Source organism: Xyrauchen texanus, chromosome 3 (genome assembly GCF_025860055.1).
Source record: "Xyrauchen texanus isolate HMW12.3.18 chromosome 3, RBS_HiC_50CHRs, whole genome shotgun sequence".
NCBI lineage: Eukaryota > Metazoa > Chordata > Actinopteri > Cypriniformes > Catostomidae > Xyrauchen > Xyrauchen texanus.
Window position 1 is genome coordinate 17439925 of NC_068278.1, and position 15745 is coordinate 17455669.

At 42.9% G+C, this 15745-nt stretch overlaps 1 protein-coding gene across 1 annotated transcript in view; it reads right to left on the reverse strand.

The window, feature by feature from the left end:
* LOC127630582 (pappalysin-1-like) overlaps nucleotides 1–15745 on the reverse strand; it is a 130376-nt gene that overhangs the window by 31559 nt on the left and 83072 nt on the right. The window contains exons 15-17 of the mRNA XM_052108205.1: nucleotides 6194–6377; nucleotides 3694–3901; nucleotides 3243–3411 (exon numbers count right to left, since the gene is read on the reverse strand). Coding sequence (XP_051964165.1) covers nucleotides 3243–3411; nucleotides 3694–3901; nucleotides 6194–6377 — 561 coding nt within the window. The remainder of the gene's footprint in view (nucleotides 1–3242; nucleotides 3412–3693; nucleotides 3902–6193; nucleotides 6378–15745) is intronic.

Genomic DNA, 15745 nt, shown 5'->3' on the forward strand with positions numbered 1-15745 from the left:
CATCATATACAGAGGTTGTCTTTGAGGTTGAAATAGATGTATGAGTGCTGCCAGCATTGCTGCAGAGGTTGAAGGGGTGGGGGGTCAGCCTGTCAGTGCTCAGACCATACGGTGCACACTGCATCAAATTGGTCTGCATGGCTGTCGTCCCAGATGGAAGCCTCTTCTAAAGATGATGCACAAGAAAGCCCACAAACAGTTTGCTGAAGACAAGCAGAGTAAGGACATGGATTACTGGAACCATGTCCTGTGGTCTGATGGACCAAAATAAACTTATTTGGTTCAGATGGTGTCAAGCGTGTGTGGTGGAAACCAGGTGAGGAGTGTGTCTTGCCTACAGTCAAGCATGGTGGTGGGAGTGTCATGGTCTGGGGCTACATGAGTGCTGCTGGCACTGGGGAGCTACAGTTCATTGAGGGATCCATGAATGCCAACATGTACTGTGACATATTGGAGCAGAGCATGATCCCCTCCCTTCGGAGACTGGGCTGCAGGGTAGTATTCCAGCATGATTTAAACCCTATTGAGCATCTGTGGGGCATCCTCAAACAGAAGGTGGAGGAGCACAAGGTCTCTAACATCCACCAGCTCCGTGATGTCGTCATGGAGGAGTGGAAGAGGACTCCAGTGGCAACCTGTGTAGCTCTGGTGAACTCCATGCCCAAGAGGGTTAAATCAGTGCTGGAAAATAATGGTGGCCACACAAAATATTGACACTTTGTGCCCAATTTGGACATTTTCACTTAGGGGTGTACTCACTTTTGTGAGATACTGTGGGTATATATATATATATATATATATTGTTTTTTCTATATATACACTTTATTTTCTATTCCATTTAAATTTGTATTTATTTATATATAATTATTTTTTATTATTATCTCTGTCTTGTTGCTGTATTGTATTATTGTGCACTGGAAGCTCCTGTCAACAAGAAAAATTCCTTGTTTGTGTAAGCATACTTGGCAATAAAGCTGATTCTGATTCTAGAGTTTGTGAAACAAAACGTCTCAGGTTACATGTGTAACCCTTGTTCCCTGAAAATCAGAACGAGATGCTGCACTGCTAAGCGCTATGGGGAACAATCCTAGTTGTGACCGAGCTGTGAGTAATGTGTGTAACACGTCAATGAACATTGACCGGAATTTATAGCCTCAGCTGATGTAATCATTAGATGGAGTGGTGGTGGTGTAGTGGCTAAAGCACAGGGCTGTTAATCAGAAGGTCACAGGTTCTAACCTCACGGCCACCACCATTGTGCCCTTGAGCAAGGCACTTAACTCCAGGTTGCTCTGGGGGGATTGTCCCTGTAATAATTGCACTGTAAGTCGCTTTGGATAAAAGCGTCTGCCAAATGCATAAATGTTAGATGCACCTGAGGCCAGGCTATAAATTGATGCGTCACCAGGTGTCATCAGATACTTCTGTTTGAAGAGCAGTCCTGGGACTTCCCAGTGCGGCAAAGAAGCGCAGCATCTCGTTCCGCTTTTTTCAGGGAACAAGGGTTACACATGTAACCCGAGACGTTCCCTTTACAAAAAGCTTCACTTTGATTCTGCGCTGCTAAGCGCTATGGGGAACGCAATACCCACACCGCAGCACTGGGGGCTGTCCGGACCCCTACGGTTGTGCAGTGTACTCACAAAAACACGAGAGGTCTCAGATATGAGCTTGAGATGTCGACTCAAGGGCATAAGAGCCCGGAGTAGCATAAACATCTAAACCATTAAATTTTGATGAATGTGTGCGGAGAGGACCAGCCTGCCGCATCACAAACTTGTTCAGGCATGGGCTGAGATGTCGACTCAAGGACATAAGAGTCCGGAGTAGCAAAGCATCTAACCCATAAAGTTCGATGAATGTGTGCGAAGAGAACCCTATCGCAATACAAACTTGTCATAAAAACTGATGAATGTGAGCGGAGAGGACCAGCCTGCCGCATCACAAACTTGTCCAGACATGAGCTTGAGATGTCGACTCAAGGGCATAAGAGCCCGGAGTGGCAGAACATCCAAACTATAAAAATCTAATGAATGTGTGCGGAGAGGACAACCTGCCGCATCACAAACTTGCTGCAGAGGGAGACCTCTAGCCAAGGTTTTAGAGGTGGAGAGCCCTCTGGTAGAGTGCGCCCTCTAACCTACTGGCGAAGCTTGACCGCGCGCCTTGTAGGCCCGGGCAATAATGAGGATGCCTCTTAGAGGGCAAACAGCCCACCAAGCCATGGCAAACAGCAGTGGCCAAATAGAACCTGGCAGTGGCGAGGCAAGTGCCCGCTGACAGTTCTTTCTACAGAAAATCCAGAACTGAAGCAAACTGGCAGTTAGTTGGTTCTGTAATATGAACTTTAGTAGAAGGAAACGCATGCAGGCGCATTTGTGCTATGTGTGCTTCACCACGATCGGGGTGGGGGGGGGGACTGGGCGACTCGGGGAGAAGTAGAGGAGACATTACGCTATCAACAGAGGCGAAGAGGTCCTCTTCTGCCCTGAAAAATCTACCCAGATCAGTTCCAAGTGGAGGGAGCCCTAGCACTTGAAATGGTCTCGATAACCTCAAGATAAAACCCTGTGAACCTCACATGAAAGGTTTCCATTTAGCCTGGCCTCAGGTGCATCTAATGATTACATCAGCCGAGGCTATAAATTCCAGTCAATGTTCATTGATGTGTTCAGGGGTGAAAATTTCATCAAAATGTTGGGGGGGACAATAAACATAACAATTATCAAGAGCAATTTTTGAAGGTTTTTTTTGTTGGTGCCCCGTTTGCATTTGTATTATTTTATTTCTTAAACAATTATTTTAAGAATATATCATTATATTATTTACAATACACATATTTTAATGATATTTTAGGGGGGGACAACCCTCAGATGGGGGGCCCCCGCGATTTCCACCTAAGGACGTGTTACACACATTTTTCACAGCTCGGTCACAACTAGGATTGTTCCCCATAGCGCTTAGCAGCGCAGCATCATAGTGAAGCTTTTTGTAAAGGGAACACATGAATAAAAGTACACATGATAATTCTTTCTGTTAGTCTACCAGTCATGCTGCTGATAAATAGTCAGATGATAGCCTGAGTGAGTTACAGGGGGTGCATGATGGGTGGAAAGCATAGCCAAATAGAGTAGTGAGAGGTGATGGGCTGAGATTTTGATGGAAGAGAAGAGAATGAGAGCAGAAAAAAAAAGAAAAGAGAGAACACGACAGACCTGCTTGCAGCGGCTGTGCTGTCTCACCGTGTGGTTCGCCCTGTTGCAGTCGATCCAGCAGTCACTGTTGAACTGAAAGCCATTTGTGCACTTGTAGATACCGTGGAAAATGGGAGGAGGTGGCTCACATGTGACTGCCACACACTCACCGGTCTGCCAGGTTCCATCCTCTGTGCACTGCCTCTTAAATGCACGCCTATGGTACATCACAGGAACTTCCCTGTGACATGTTCATCAATCAAGGAGAAACATGGAAAAAGTGAGCAGTGTTATCTTTTCTATTTTCTGTCACAAATTTTACACACATTTTCAGTGTTTTGAAGACTTATTATTTAAATAATTATTTCCCCCCGCTGGTAAATTATTGGTGTATAATTGATTTCAGATTTGTAACTGTTGGTCAAATGATCTCTTCCTAAGTGTGTGGACAGTGAAACTGTCAAATATTATGCCTATAGTAACTATTGGTTTCGCTCACCTTTTGGACTTGTCTGTGTAGGGCACATGGAAGCCAGGCTTGCACTTGTACTTGCAGAAGGAACCAACTTTAAGGCCTGTAGCATTGCAGCGTTTAGTCTGCAGGACTGCATTGGGTACAGGAGGAGGGATTGGACAGCGGAGCTCACACAGAGCCTCAGGAAAGGACCACATCCCATCTTCCATACATGTCAGTACATTATTACTGCCTGCAGAGGGGATGGGACAAAGTTAGGCCCTGTCTCAGGTAATCCCATCACAAGTAGCCAGCGAGTTTATGTGTCACTTCTAGCTAATTGCTGTTTCCAATAACTTTGAGTTCAGTCATGAAACTCTATATGGCACATGCCGATACTTCCATTGAACATGTAATATGTTAACCAATCAACTAGTGTACTTCCTCTGTTTAGCATTTACATTTCTTAAGTTGTATGCAGATAGCCAGCTTCATTGCAGTGCTCAGTTTTTTCAGTTTTGTCTCAGAAACCCTCCTCTTCCCCAGAATCATCTGTCTAGATCTGCTTCAAAGAGATTGCATGTATGTCTAATTGTGCAGCAGACTTTAAAAAAAAAAAAAAAAAAACAGCTCAACCCAGAAAACAAAAAGTCTCGAAGGTATTGGATGTTGCACAGCCCGCTGCCTTTCAGATGTCTGCAAGAGGGTTGTCATCGGCCAGGGCCGACAAGGATGCCAGACTCCTCGTAGAGTGTGCTCATATTCCCAAAGGGGTGGGCACGGCCTGGCCTGGTATGCCAGCACGATGGCATTCATGATCCAGTGGAGGAGGGAACACTGCCCTGCCTTCGCTTGCCCGCCCGCACCACACTCACACCCATGGCCAGGCGGTTGAAAAAGTCCTCCTCCCCCATCACCGTCTCCCCCTGACGCTGGGTATATGGAGCGAGGTAAGTGCTTCAAGGTTACCCTCAGCGCAGCCACCTTGGAACTAAGTGAGGCTCCTTAACGTGGCGTTTGCTGCTCCCTCCCGCCGTGAGGCCCCACCCCAGGTATGTCAGACGCGATCGCCTTAGTGCCCCTTGCCAGGAGCTTGGACGCTTCCAACCCGTCACGGTTACTGGCCAGGACCATCCGATTTGGCTACACGATTCAGTTCGCCAGGCACATGCCCCAGTTCAGCGGCGTCCGCTTCACCTTTGTGTAGGGCGAAAATGCTGCCTCCCTGTGTGTAGAGATCGCAACCCTCCTGCTCAAGGGTGCGATAGAGCCTGTCCCTCCAGCCAAGATGAGGAAAGGTTTCTACAGCCCTTAATCCATCATGCCAAAGAAAGACGGTGGGTTGCAGCCAATCTTGAACCTGCAAGACCCGGGCCCTGTACAGACTCCCGTTCAAGATGCTGATGCGGAAATGCATTTTGGCTTGCGTCCAGCATCTAGATTGGTTTATGGCACGTGGCCATCACGCCGATCTGCCGCCACTTCTTCAGCCCTTACAGAAAGTGTCCATGTGCGTTGTGATTACGACAGATACCTCCAAGCTTGCCTAGTGCACCATGTGCAATGGGCACGCAGCCGCTGGTTCCTGGACAGGGCCGCGACTGTGTTGGCATATCAACCGCCTCACGTTGTTGGTGGTATTGCTTGCTCTGTGGAGGCTTTTGCCGTTGATCCAGGGGAAGTGGGTGTTGGTTGAGCCAGACAACACCACTATGGTGGCGTATATAAAAACGCCAAGGCGACTTACGTCCGAGTTGCATGCCACAACTCGCCCACCGTCTCCATCTCTGGAGGCCCACTCACATCCAGAGCAGCCTCAATGCCACAAATACTAATACAGCTGGTAACCAGAATATGTTGTTTTTTGAATGCTGGTCTACAGCACGGTTTGTTTTTTGACTAGCTTATTGAGCAGGACTTTTTTGGTTAATCAGCATTAACAGAAAAACTTTACTGGTCGACCAGCTTTACAAGCTAAGTTTGGCTGCTGAACAACATGGCTAGACCAACATAAACTCACCTAGACTAGCATGGGAATTGCATGCTGGCTAAACTGGTCTTTTCAGTAGGGAGGATAGAAGTTCTGGAGGTGAAGCTACCATGACAGTAAATTATAATTTGACTTTGATGCTTAAATGGTCTGCACTTATATCGCGCCTTTTTAACCTTAGCGGTATTCAAAGCCTCATTCACCCATTCACACACCAATGACGGCAGAGCTGCCATGCAAGGAGCCTGACATTGGGAGTAACTTGGGGTTCAGTGTCTTGCCCAAGGACACTTCAGCATGTGGAGTCATGTGGGCCAGAAATCAAACCACCATCCCTGCGATTAGTGGACAACCCGCTCTACCATCTGAGCTACAGCCACCCCAGATGAAGCCACAGATGCTTAGAGCTTAAGTTGTATTTCACCTGGAATATTCGTTTTAAGTGTAGATCAAAATTAAATCTACAGTACTTCCATTTGATATAATATACAGCATTGCTTTTCTCAATGAGAAATAAGGGACTTTTTTTTTAAGGAGCTGTCACGCTCTACCCACCCACAAGCTGAGCTGGCTCCCGGCACTGGAAAGTGCATTTCTTGCCATAGGTGGTGCCCTCAAAGAACTCAAAGACAGCCGGGTGCACGTGGTACTTGTCGGGCCGCCCGCAGTCTACAGGTTCACAGGTCACCTGCTTGTTCCATTTTCCATCTGCACAGGTGAGGGTCACCATTGATTCAGACTGTTGAGAGGAAAAACATAAAGGCAAGAGGTCAAAATAATGTAAAAGAGCATTTTGTTTTCTCTTTGTTAATTCACTTAAAAAAAGTACAGCAACCGTTTAAATTTACCATCAATCCAGACCAAATCAAATAATACACATCTGGTACCACATCTGTTATTTCCATGTGTAAATCACACTTTACACACTAGAAAGCTAAATTCATGTATTAATATATCACAGAGAAAGTAAGCATTGGGATGAGGGCCGTCTGAGTTGCTGATAATAAATGTCTTGGGTGCAGCATATAAAGCTGTCAGAGTCAGAGTCAGAGGTCATTTCTGCTGTCTCACTAAGCCATTTCAGACCTGTGCAGCACCTGGAAAGACATCTTCAAATTTAAAAACACATGCATACTCTGTTGCTCTATCTTACTCTCTCATTTCACTGTCTCTCTGGAGTGAATATGCCTCTTCTCTCACCCTACAGAACCACAGAAATAAACAAACATCACAGCCTATTGGAGCAGGGTTGGGGAAAATTCAGAATTTCAGAATTGTCCGCCTTTCCAATTATAAGTTGGCTATGCCCCACAGGATGATTAATTGGTATTTAAATTGGAATTACAGGAAGAGGAATTTACTTAATTGCAATTCACAGAAACAGTCACACAGTAGAGAAATTTCCATGCAACAAAACTAAATATTTAACTTGGACATTATTCCATGATATGTAGAACAGTAGTTCTCAACTGGTTTTGCTTTAGGACTCAGATGTTACACTGGACATCAAGTGGCAACCAGTGTTGGGAGTTATCCAATAACAATTTTTTTTTTTTTTTTACTGTAATCTATTTAAATTTTTAAATATTTGTAACCAGGTTACAGTTACTTACATTTAACTACTTTAAAGTACATTATAGGGTTATTTACATTTATGCATTTGGCAGACGCTTTTATCCAAAGCAACTTACAGTGCAATTATTACAGGGACCATCCCCCTGGAACAACCTGGAGTTAAGTGCCTTGCTCAAGGGCACAATGGTGGTGGCCTTGGGGTTCGAACCAGTGACCTTCTGATTAACAGCCCTGTGTGTTAGCCCCTACGCCACCACCATTTCTTATTATGCTTTCTAATAAGAAAATTTTATATTTCTAATAAATTATTTATGTAGAATACATGTATTATGTCCCCATAATGAGTCATTGTGAAGGAGAAATGTGAGGTACTGGTGTATGACTAGTGTATAACAATGAACAAAAAAGAAAATAAATAATAGACGTTGTTTTGAATTTGTTGACCAGATAAGTGTTTTAGAAAGTAACTTAAAAGTAAAGTAACTTGTAATATGATTACTTTTCACTGAAGTGATTACTAAAGTAATATGATTACACATTTAGAGATATTATTAGTCATTTGTAGTGGATTACTATTTTTAAGTAACACTGGTGGCAACCAGACACAATACCAAAATTGCTTATCGTACAAAAGTAAATGACTAAATATGAAAATTGACAATGGTTCAATCTGAGTGGCATTTTTAACATTACTGATTATTAATTAAATCTAATGTTCCTGGAAATACGTCGCTGATACTCTGCATCCTGTTTGGAACATAAATTGGGATAGTTCACCCAAATTTAAAATTCTCTCGAAGATATTTAGAAGAATATCTCAGCTCTGCTGGTCCTCATAATGCAATTGAGTGGTGACCTGAACTCTGAAGGTACAAAAAGCATATAAGGCAGCATAAAAGTAATCCACAAGACTCCAGTGGCTAAATCTGTCATCAAAAGCGATATGATGTGTGGGTGGGAAACAGATCAATATTGAAGTCCTTTGTTTTCTTAAATCTCCACTCTCACTTTCTTCATTTGTTTTTTTCATGCATTTCGCCACCTACTGGTAAGGGCTGGTCAAAGGTAAAGATGTATGGCAAAAAAAGTCTTAAATATTGATCTGTTATTCCCCCACACATATCATATCATTTCAGAGACATGGATTTAACCACTGGAGTCTTCAAATTATTTTATGTGACCTTTATGTGCTTTTGGGAGTTCTAGCCATCATTCACTTTCATTGTATGGACCAACAGAGCTGAGATATACTTTTAAAAATCTTTGTTTGTGTTAAGCAGAAGAAAGTCCTACACATCTGGGATGGTATGAGGGTGAGTAAATTATGAGAGAATTTTCTTTTTTGGGTGAAATATTTCTATTTTTAATTCAATTATGATTTGTGCTGAACATTAACATTGACATTGTTGGTTGTAATATGCCACTGTGCAGAACCTATTATGCCTTTAGCTTATTTGGGCTCTTTTAACACAGAGTCAGTTATCTTCGTTTCTTGTAACATACTGGGAACGCTAACTGAATAATTACCAAACCAACACATTAATCATTGTTTTTATTAGAGTAACATCATGTTCTTATACAAAACCCTCTAAAAACCCTTGTTCCTGCAAATAACCAACTAATCAAATCTATAGTGTGTACAAAGCAGGAATAACAGTCATGAATTTGTCACCAGGACCAAAACACAAACATTATTCCACTAGCTCTTCAATGAATCTTAAATTGTGTGAGCCCTGCAAAAAAGCTTTATGATTTTACTGCAGGACAGCAAATTTAAGATTTTTCTCAGCCAAGAAAAGTATTGTGATCTAGAAGAATGTGGTTACAAGATTTGTGTGTGTGTGTGTGTGTGTAGTATTTAACATTAAGCGAAAAGTAAAGTTTAACATAAACCATACCCGGCGGCTTGGACACATGCCGTAGGTAGGCTTAGAGTCCAGACGTTTCAGTGAAGCACAGAACATGCACGTCTCCACGAATCTCTCCATTTGTTTATGACAAGCGATGAAAGGCGGGTTACAAAAAAGATGTCAGTGATGTTTATTGAACCAATTTCTGTGAAGCCAAACAGTTTTTGCTGGCAAGGCACAGATTATTGTGGCAAATGTTCTTTAACATGCAGCCACAAAACAAAACACCATGATGAATGAACAGCAATTTTGTTGTTACTTTTCTTTGAACCGGGCCATTTTGTTCTCTTTTATTTTCAGTTTTTATTTATTTATTTTTTAAATTGCAGATTTAAATGGCCTAGAATGTAGCTTATCTTATGTTCTGTACTCACTCAGGAAATGTACCAGCACCTAAAACTGAGCAGATCAGCGAGAAGCTTTTGAAATGCAATCCAGACACAGTTACAAAACACTTATTTTGCCCCTGTTACTTTCCCTCTTCCTCTTCTTGCACTGAAACTCTTATTAAAAACAGCTCACTATAAAAGTGAGTCTTGAATATTTGAGGTGAGTATCGCAAAAAAAAACAAGACAGAACAAAACAAACAAAAAGATAACTTTTCACAAACTTTTCTTGAATTAAAGTTTTTACAAAAATACAGCTCACCACGTAAGGGCATTGCTCCGCAGAGCAATCTGGTAACGGCTGTCGGTGCGTTCACTGGCTTCTTCTCACCGGCGCTTACACTACGTGTACGTTATACACCGGAACTCGACTCTCTTGTGAACGAGCGGACGTCCATTACCGGAAGCCAGTAATTATAGTTTATAAAGTTATAAAATTATAAAGTCATTTTTGGGTGAACTAACCCAATCCAGTTTGGGTGAACTGGAATAATATCCAGATATTATTATTATTAATATTATTAAGTACATTTCATGGACATTTTTGTCAATATTGGTAGCATTTTTGCCCCGAGCTCCCGTGTTAATTTCCGACCCTGAAGTGTGAGTCTAGAATATTTGAGATGAGTGTCAGAAAAAAAAAGTAATACAATTGTGGCCAAAAATATTGGCACCCTTGGTAAATATGAGTAAAGAAAGCTGTGAAAACATATGTCTTAATTGTTTATAGTTTTGATTTTTCATTCAAAATACTGACAGAAATCTAACCTTTAATTGAAATAAACTAATTGATCGGGGGGTCTCATAATTAAATAAATATTTTTCTCCAAAAGACATTTGCCACACTTATTGGCACCCCTAGAAATTGAAAAATTAGAAAATTTAGTAAAATTTATCTCAACTATATTCTCATTCATTTTTTTATTTTTTTATTTTTTTTTGTGAACCTGGGTGACTGCGAACTTGAACATTTTAAGCCATAACTTCCTTTTTCACATGGGTATAAATTTGAGGAAACACACAGGCCAAATTCCATTAGTCATCCATCAATGGGTAAGACCAAAGAATATAGTTCCCCGTCTGTCACTCACTTGACATGTGTCAATGTAGTGACATTAGGGGTCTCTCTTGAGAGCCTCGGCCAATGAGAATTGGAGAACAGAATTTGCATGCCCCTCCCCCAGACATACGGGTATAAAAGGAGTACATCACATGTGATCGTCCCCTTAGTGCCCCTTGCCCAGAGCTTGGATGTGTGGCTTATGGTTTCCAACCCGTCGAGGTGGCTGGCCAGGACCATCTGACTTCAGCGGCGTCCGCTTCACCTCGGTGCAATGTGAAAACGCCTCCACCCTGCGTGCAGAGATCGCTTCTGCGCAAGGACGCGATTGAGCCTGTCCCTCCAGCCGAGATGGAGAAGGGGTTCTACAGCCCCTACTTCATCTTACCCAAGAAAGGTGGTGGATTGCGGCCAATCTTGGACCTGCGAGTTCTGAACCGGGCTTTACACATACTCCTGTTCAAGATGCTGATGCAGAAATGTATTCTGACATGCGTCCGGCATCAAGATTGGTTCGCGGCAGTAGACCTGAAGGATGTCAAGGCGTATCAATACAAGGTCCTCCACTTCAGTCTGTCCCTGTCCCCTCACGTCTTCATGAAAGTCACAGAGGCAGCTCTTGCCCCGTTAAGGGAAGTGGGGATTTACATACTCAACTACCTCGACAATTGGCAAAGTTCCCTCTACTCCCCGGTCACTGTGTTTGTTGAGCTCCTCCCCGTCAAGGCAGGACCTACCACCGCACCACCTCCATATGTGGCTGGTAAGCCCTTGTGGCAGGATGTGGTCTCCGCTGGGTCTTTTCCCCCTGAAAGAATAGGATAGGAAAAGAACACCTTTCCCGATGCATGTTATAGCATTAGATGGCCCCAGCCGCATCTAACACTCTATGGAGAGAAAACATAGAGAGAGAATAGGCCACGGCTGGCGCAGCCTGCTCCCATGCTAGTTACGTCGCTTCCCCCCTTCAGGGATGTCTTGAACTACATGACGTCTTTTGGGGCATTGGGAAAGGTTACGTGCAGTCTGATGCACCTGCTATTTTTGCACACAGCAGCTTGCTTGTACCTGCATCAGCAGTCCACAAAACATGGTTCAGTTTTGTGACGTTTTTAGATAGGGACCCCTAGTGTCACTACATCGACACAACGTTGAGTGAGTGACAGAAGAGGTACATCTCGGTTACTGTCATAACCTCTGTTCCCTAATGGAGGGAACGAGACGTTGTGTCCCTCTTGCCACAACACTGTACTAGCCGCTGAAATGGCCGGGATCTTACTCTCGGCTCCTCAGCTCAAAATCTGTCTGAACAGATGCACGCTTCCCTCTTTTTATACCCATATGTCCGGGGGAGAAGCATGCAAATTCTGTTCGCCAATTCTCATTGGCCTTTTCTCAAAGATAAGAGGTAACTGAGTATCTCAAGAGAGACCTCTAGTGTCACTACATCGACACACAGTCTCGTTCCCTCCATCAGGGAATGGAGGTTACAACAGTAACCGAGACGTTATGATGTTGTTGAGCTTCACAAAATGGCAATCACCTACATCACTACAAGTTGTTTGGGAGGGTTTCAAGAAAAAGCCTCTGCACCTCTACACACATTAAATATGGTGGTGGATTTTTTATGTTGTGGGTCTATATTTATGCCAGAGGTCCTGGACATCTGGTTTGGACACATGGCATCATTGATACCAACAGATAAAGAAATCTAATCCTGACTGCATCTGCCAGAATGCTTAAAATGAACCGTGGTTGGATCTTCCAGCAAGACAATGATCCAAAACAAACATCAAAATCAACACAAAAAAATGGTTCACTGACCACAAAATCAAGGTTCTGCCATGGCCATCCCAGTCCCCTGACCTGAACTCCATAGAAAACCTGTGGGGTGAACTGAAGAGGCGAGTCCACCAATGTGACCCTCGGAATTTGAAGATCTGGAGAGATTCTGTATGGAGGAATGGTCTCAGATCCCTTGCCATGTGTTCTCCAAACTGGTTATCTTGGCAAAGCAAGGTTGCACAAAATATTGAAAAAAAGGGTGCCAATAATTGTGCCACACATATATTTGACAAAAACATTTGTTTTTGATCAAACTTGTGTTGTGTTTGCAATGGTTTGAGATAATTTAGAGGATAGATTTGTGTGAATATTTAGAATAATAGATCAAAAGGATAAATAATAAAGACATATTTTGCACAGCCTTCTTTGCTCATATTCACCAAGGATGCCAATATTTTGGCCACAACTGTAAGTGCTCATGAAAAGAGGAAATCCTGAAGACCATGTTCCTTCATACATTCCTCATCATGTGAGGGCAGCAATATAGAAATTATTCTCAAATAGTCTAAAAAAAAAAGACAAAAAAGTGAATGGCCATCAAACTACAATACATCTCCTCCTAGGGTCAGAGGGCCACTGTCTATTTGTCATAACAATGCCAAAGAGTGTGTTGGCATGTATACCTGCCTTCTTTATAAACACTTATGAGGCTAAAGAAGTACATAAAAGAGTCATCTAACATTACCTCCGCATTCTCTGGCTCTCTTAAAGCCATTTGAAAGCTGAATGACACTTCAGACACAAAGTTTATTAGCCGACACTGGCTGCATTACAGAAGTAGTAAAATAAATGACCACCGTCATGTGGTGTGTGTGTGGGATGAAAAGGAAAACATAAACTGTTGTGGTTAAACAGGAGAAACACAGGAGGCTGTTTAAATACCCAGGGACCCACCTGTAAGATAGGTAATTGTGGTCACATGTACACAAATAAAACACACAAACAAATGCACGCCATTTCTACTTGAGTTGGAAGTACATAGCAAAAAACGTATAAAAAAAATAATACAAAAATATTGCTTTCGGTCAATATATTTTTTTTGTAATCTTTATTAATCGCATAATTCTTGTAGTTAATCGCGATTAATAGCAGATTTGGAAAGTGCTGAACTTTGACTCTAAATATACTTCTTTTCCTGTAAAATTGTATTTATTTTCTTCTTGAGAATGAAAAAAAAAAAACAATATTGAACAATATAATGCTTTATTAACATTTTACAAAGTCTTACACAGAATAAGATTGAAATGCACTAAAATGGCACAAATTCAAGAAACATTAAACGTTTCCCAAAGTCTAAGTGGGAGTGTGGCTAATTGAAAGAACAAGTCCCCCCATTCGTTGCACATTCATTTCAATGGGCATTAAATCTCTTAAATTATCATCCTCCACAATATTAATCAGCCCGCAGACTGTGGCTTACAGCAATCGTGAAGCAGCGTTCATGATTTGCGTCAGGGTGCCAGAATCAAGCTCTGCTTTCATGTGAAAAGTGCTTGCAGACAAAAACGTCTCATTCTGCGTTTTGGTGATAATTAAGACATGACATGCTTCGGTGGTAATTAAGAAACTTATTTTTTGTACAACAAATGGCGTTAACAGGTATGAGGCAGGGCGGAGGGTGGGGCCGGGTTGTGATTATACACACCCGGTCCCTTATCAGGCTAATTAAGCCTCCGAGAGAGATAAAGGCTGATGACAGAAGGTGGTGCGACGAGAGAGAGATCGTTTATGGACATGTCCGTCATGTGTGTGTTTGTGGCGTCTGTTTAAGTTTTATATTAAACTATTATTTATATTGAAAAGCGAGTGTAAAGGAGTTTAATGTGAAGGAGGAGGCGAGAACCGGCTTGGCAATATAAATAATATTTTATTACAGTAACAGTGTAGTACCCCCCAAAATAAACACTAAAATTTAAACGAGAGGGAAAAGACCAACTCAGAGCGGCAGTGAGAGAGAGATGGAAAAAAAAAACTACTCGCCGGTTCTCCGATACACCATCGCATGGTCCTCGATCACTTCTCCACCCTCTCAGGCGGACGACAGCCGCTTCTCCCCGGGCGGACCGGAGTCAGACTCACGACCCCTGGCGGTCACAACGCTCCTCCGCATTCTCGGCGACTCGTGGGGACACTCCTCCGCCCCTGGCAGCGGCCTTACCGCTCCAGGCGGTTGGGGAACACTTCCCTCCTCCCCTCACGGACAGCAGTCTTCCTCCGACCCCTCCGCGTTTCTGGGGGATGGCAGGGCTCTCCTCCGCCCCTGGCAGCTCCATCGCTCCAGGCGGTCGGGGAGTCCAGTCCCCACTCGCCTCGCGGACGGTGGCTGTTCACCGCGTCCGGGCGGTCGGTCTACTCCCTCCCCCGGTGGATGGCAGTGTCGAGGACTCCGCAACGGGCATCCCTCCTCCTTCCCGGGCTTCGGCACCAGTGTAAAGAAGTCAATGGAAAGGACGAGGGAGGGAACAAGGCTTGGCAATATAAATAATATTTTAATAATAAACTTAAACAAACGACACAAACACAGACATGACAGACATGTCCGTAAACTATCTCTCTCACGTCGCACCACCGTCTGTCATCGGCCTTTATCCCTCTCGGAGGCTTAATTAGCCTGATAAGGGGCCGGGTGTGTATAATCACAACCCGGCCCCGCCCTCCGCCCTGCCACAAAGTAATTTCCTCATTACTTTATCACTGACACTGAATCACTGGTGTGTGTGTGTTTGTGGTGTGCATCAGTGTAATAACTCCGGGCAGACACATTACAAAGATTCCACCCTTTTCCGACCAGTGTTTATGCTGTATTAACGGAAAATGATTTCGAAAAATAACACGTTTTACTGTTTAAATTTATCTCATGCGTTAACGTGTTCATTTTGACAGCTCTAAAAAAATCTTACTCTATATTTTAGTCTTGTTTTCCAGTAGAAATACCTAAACATTATTCAAACAAAATAGCTGTATTTAAAAAGCAACATTTCATAAGAGATTAAGTCCGGTTTTTAGAGAAATCAACAACATTTTGTGAGTTTTTTGTTTAGAACAAGGAAAGAAAAAAAAGAGTATCTGCCAATGGGGTATGAAAAATAAACTTCTTGTGCTCTTGAAATTAGTTTATTTAACAATCCATTAGCAGTTGTTTTTTTTTTTTGCTTCTTGATGTTTTTAGCATAAACCTCACTTAATTTGGATGTTTTGCTGTATTCTCTGAAAACAAGACCTAGCATCTTATGTATTTATACTGGACAACAATACTGAGTAAGAAAATGATTTTTTGCAGGGTAATGTCTTCACAGGCTGTTCCTTCTGGTGAGCAGAAGGAGAACGGCT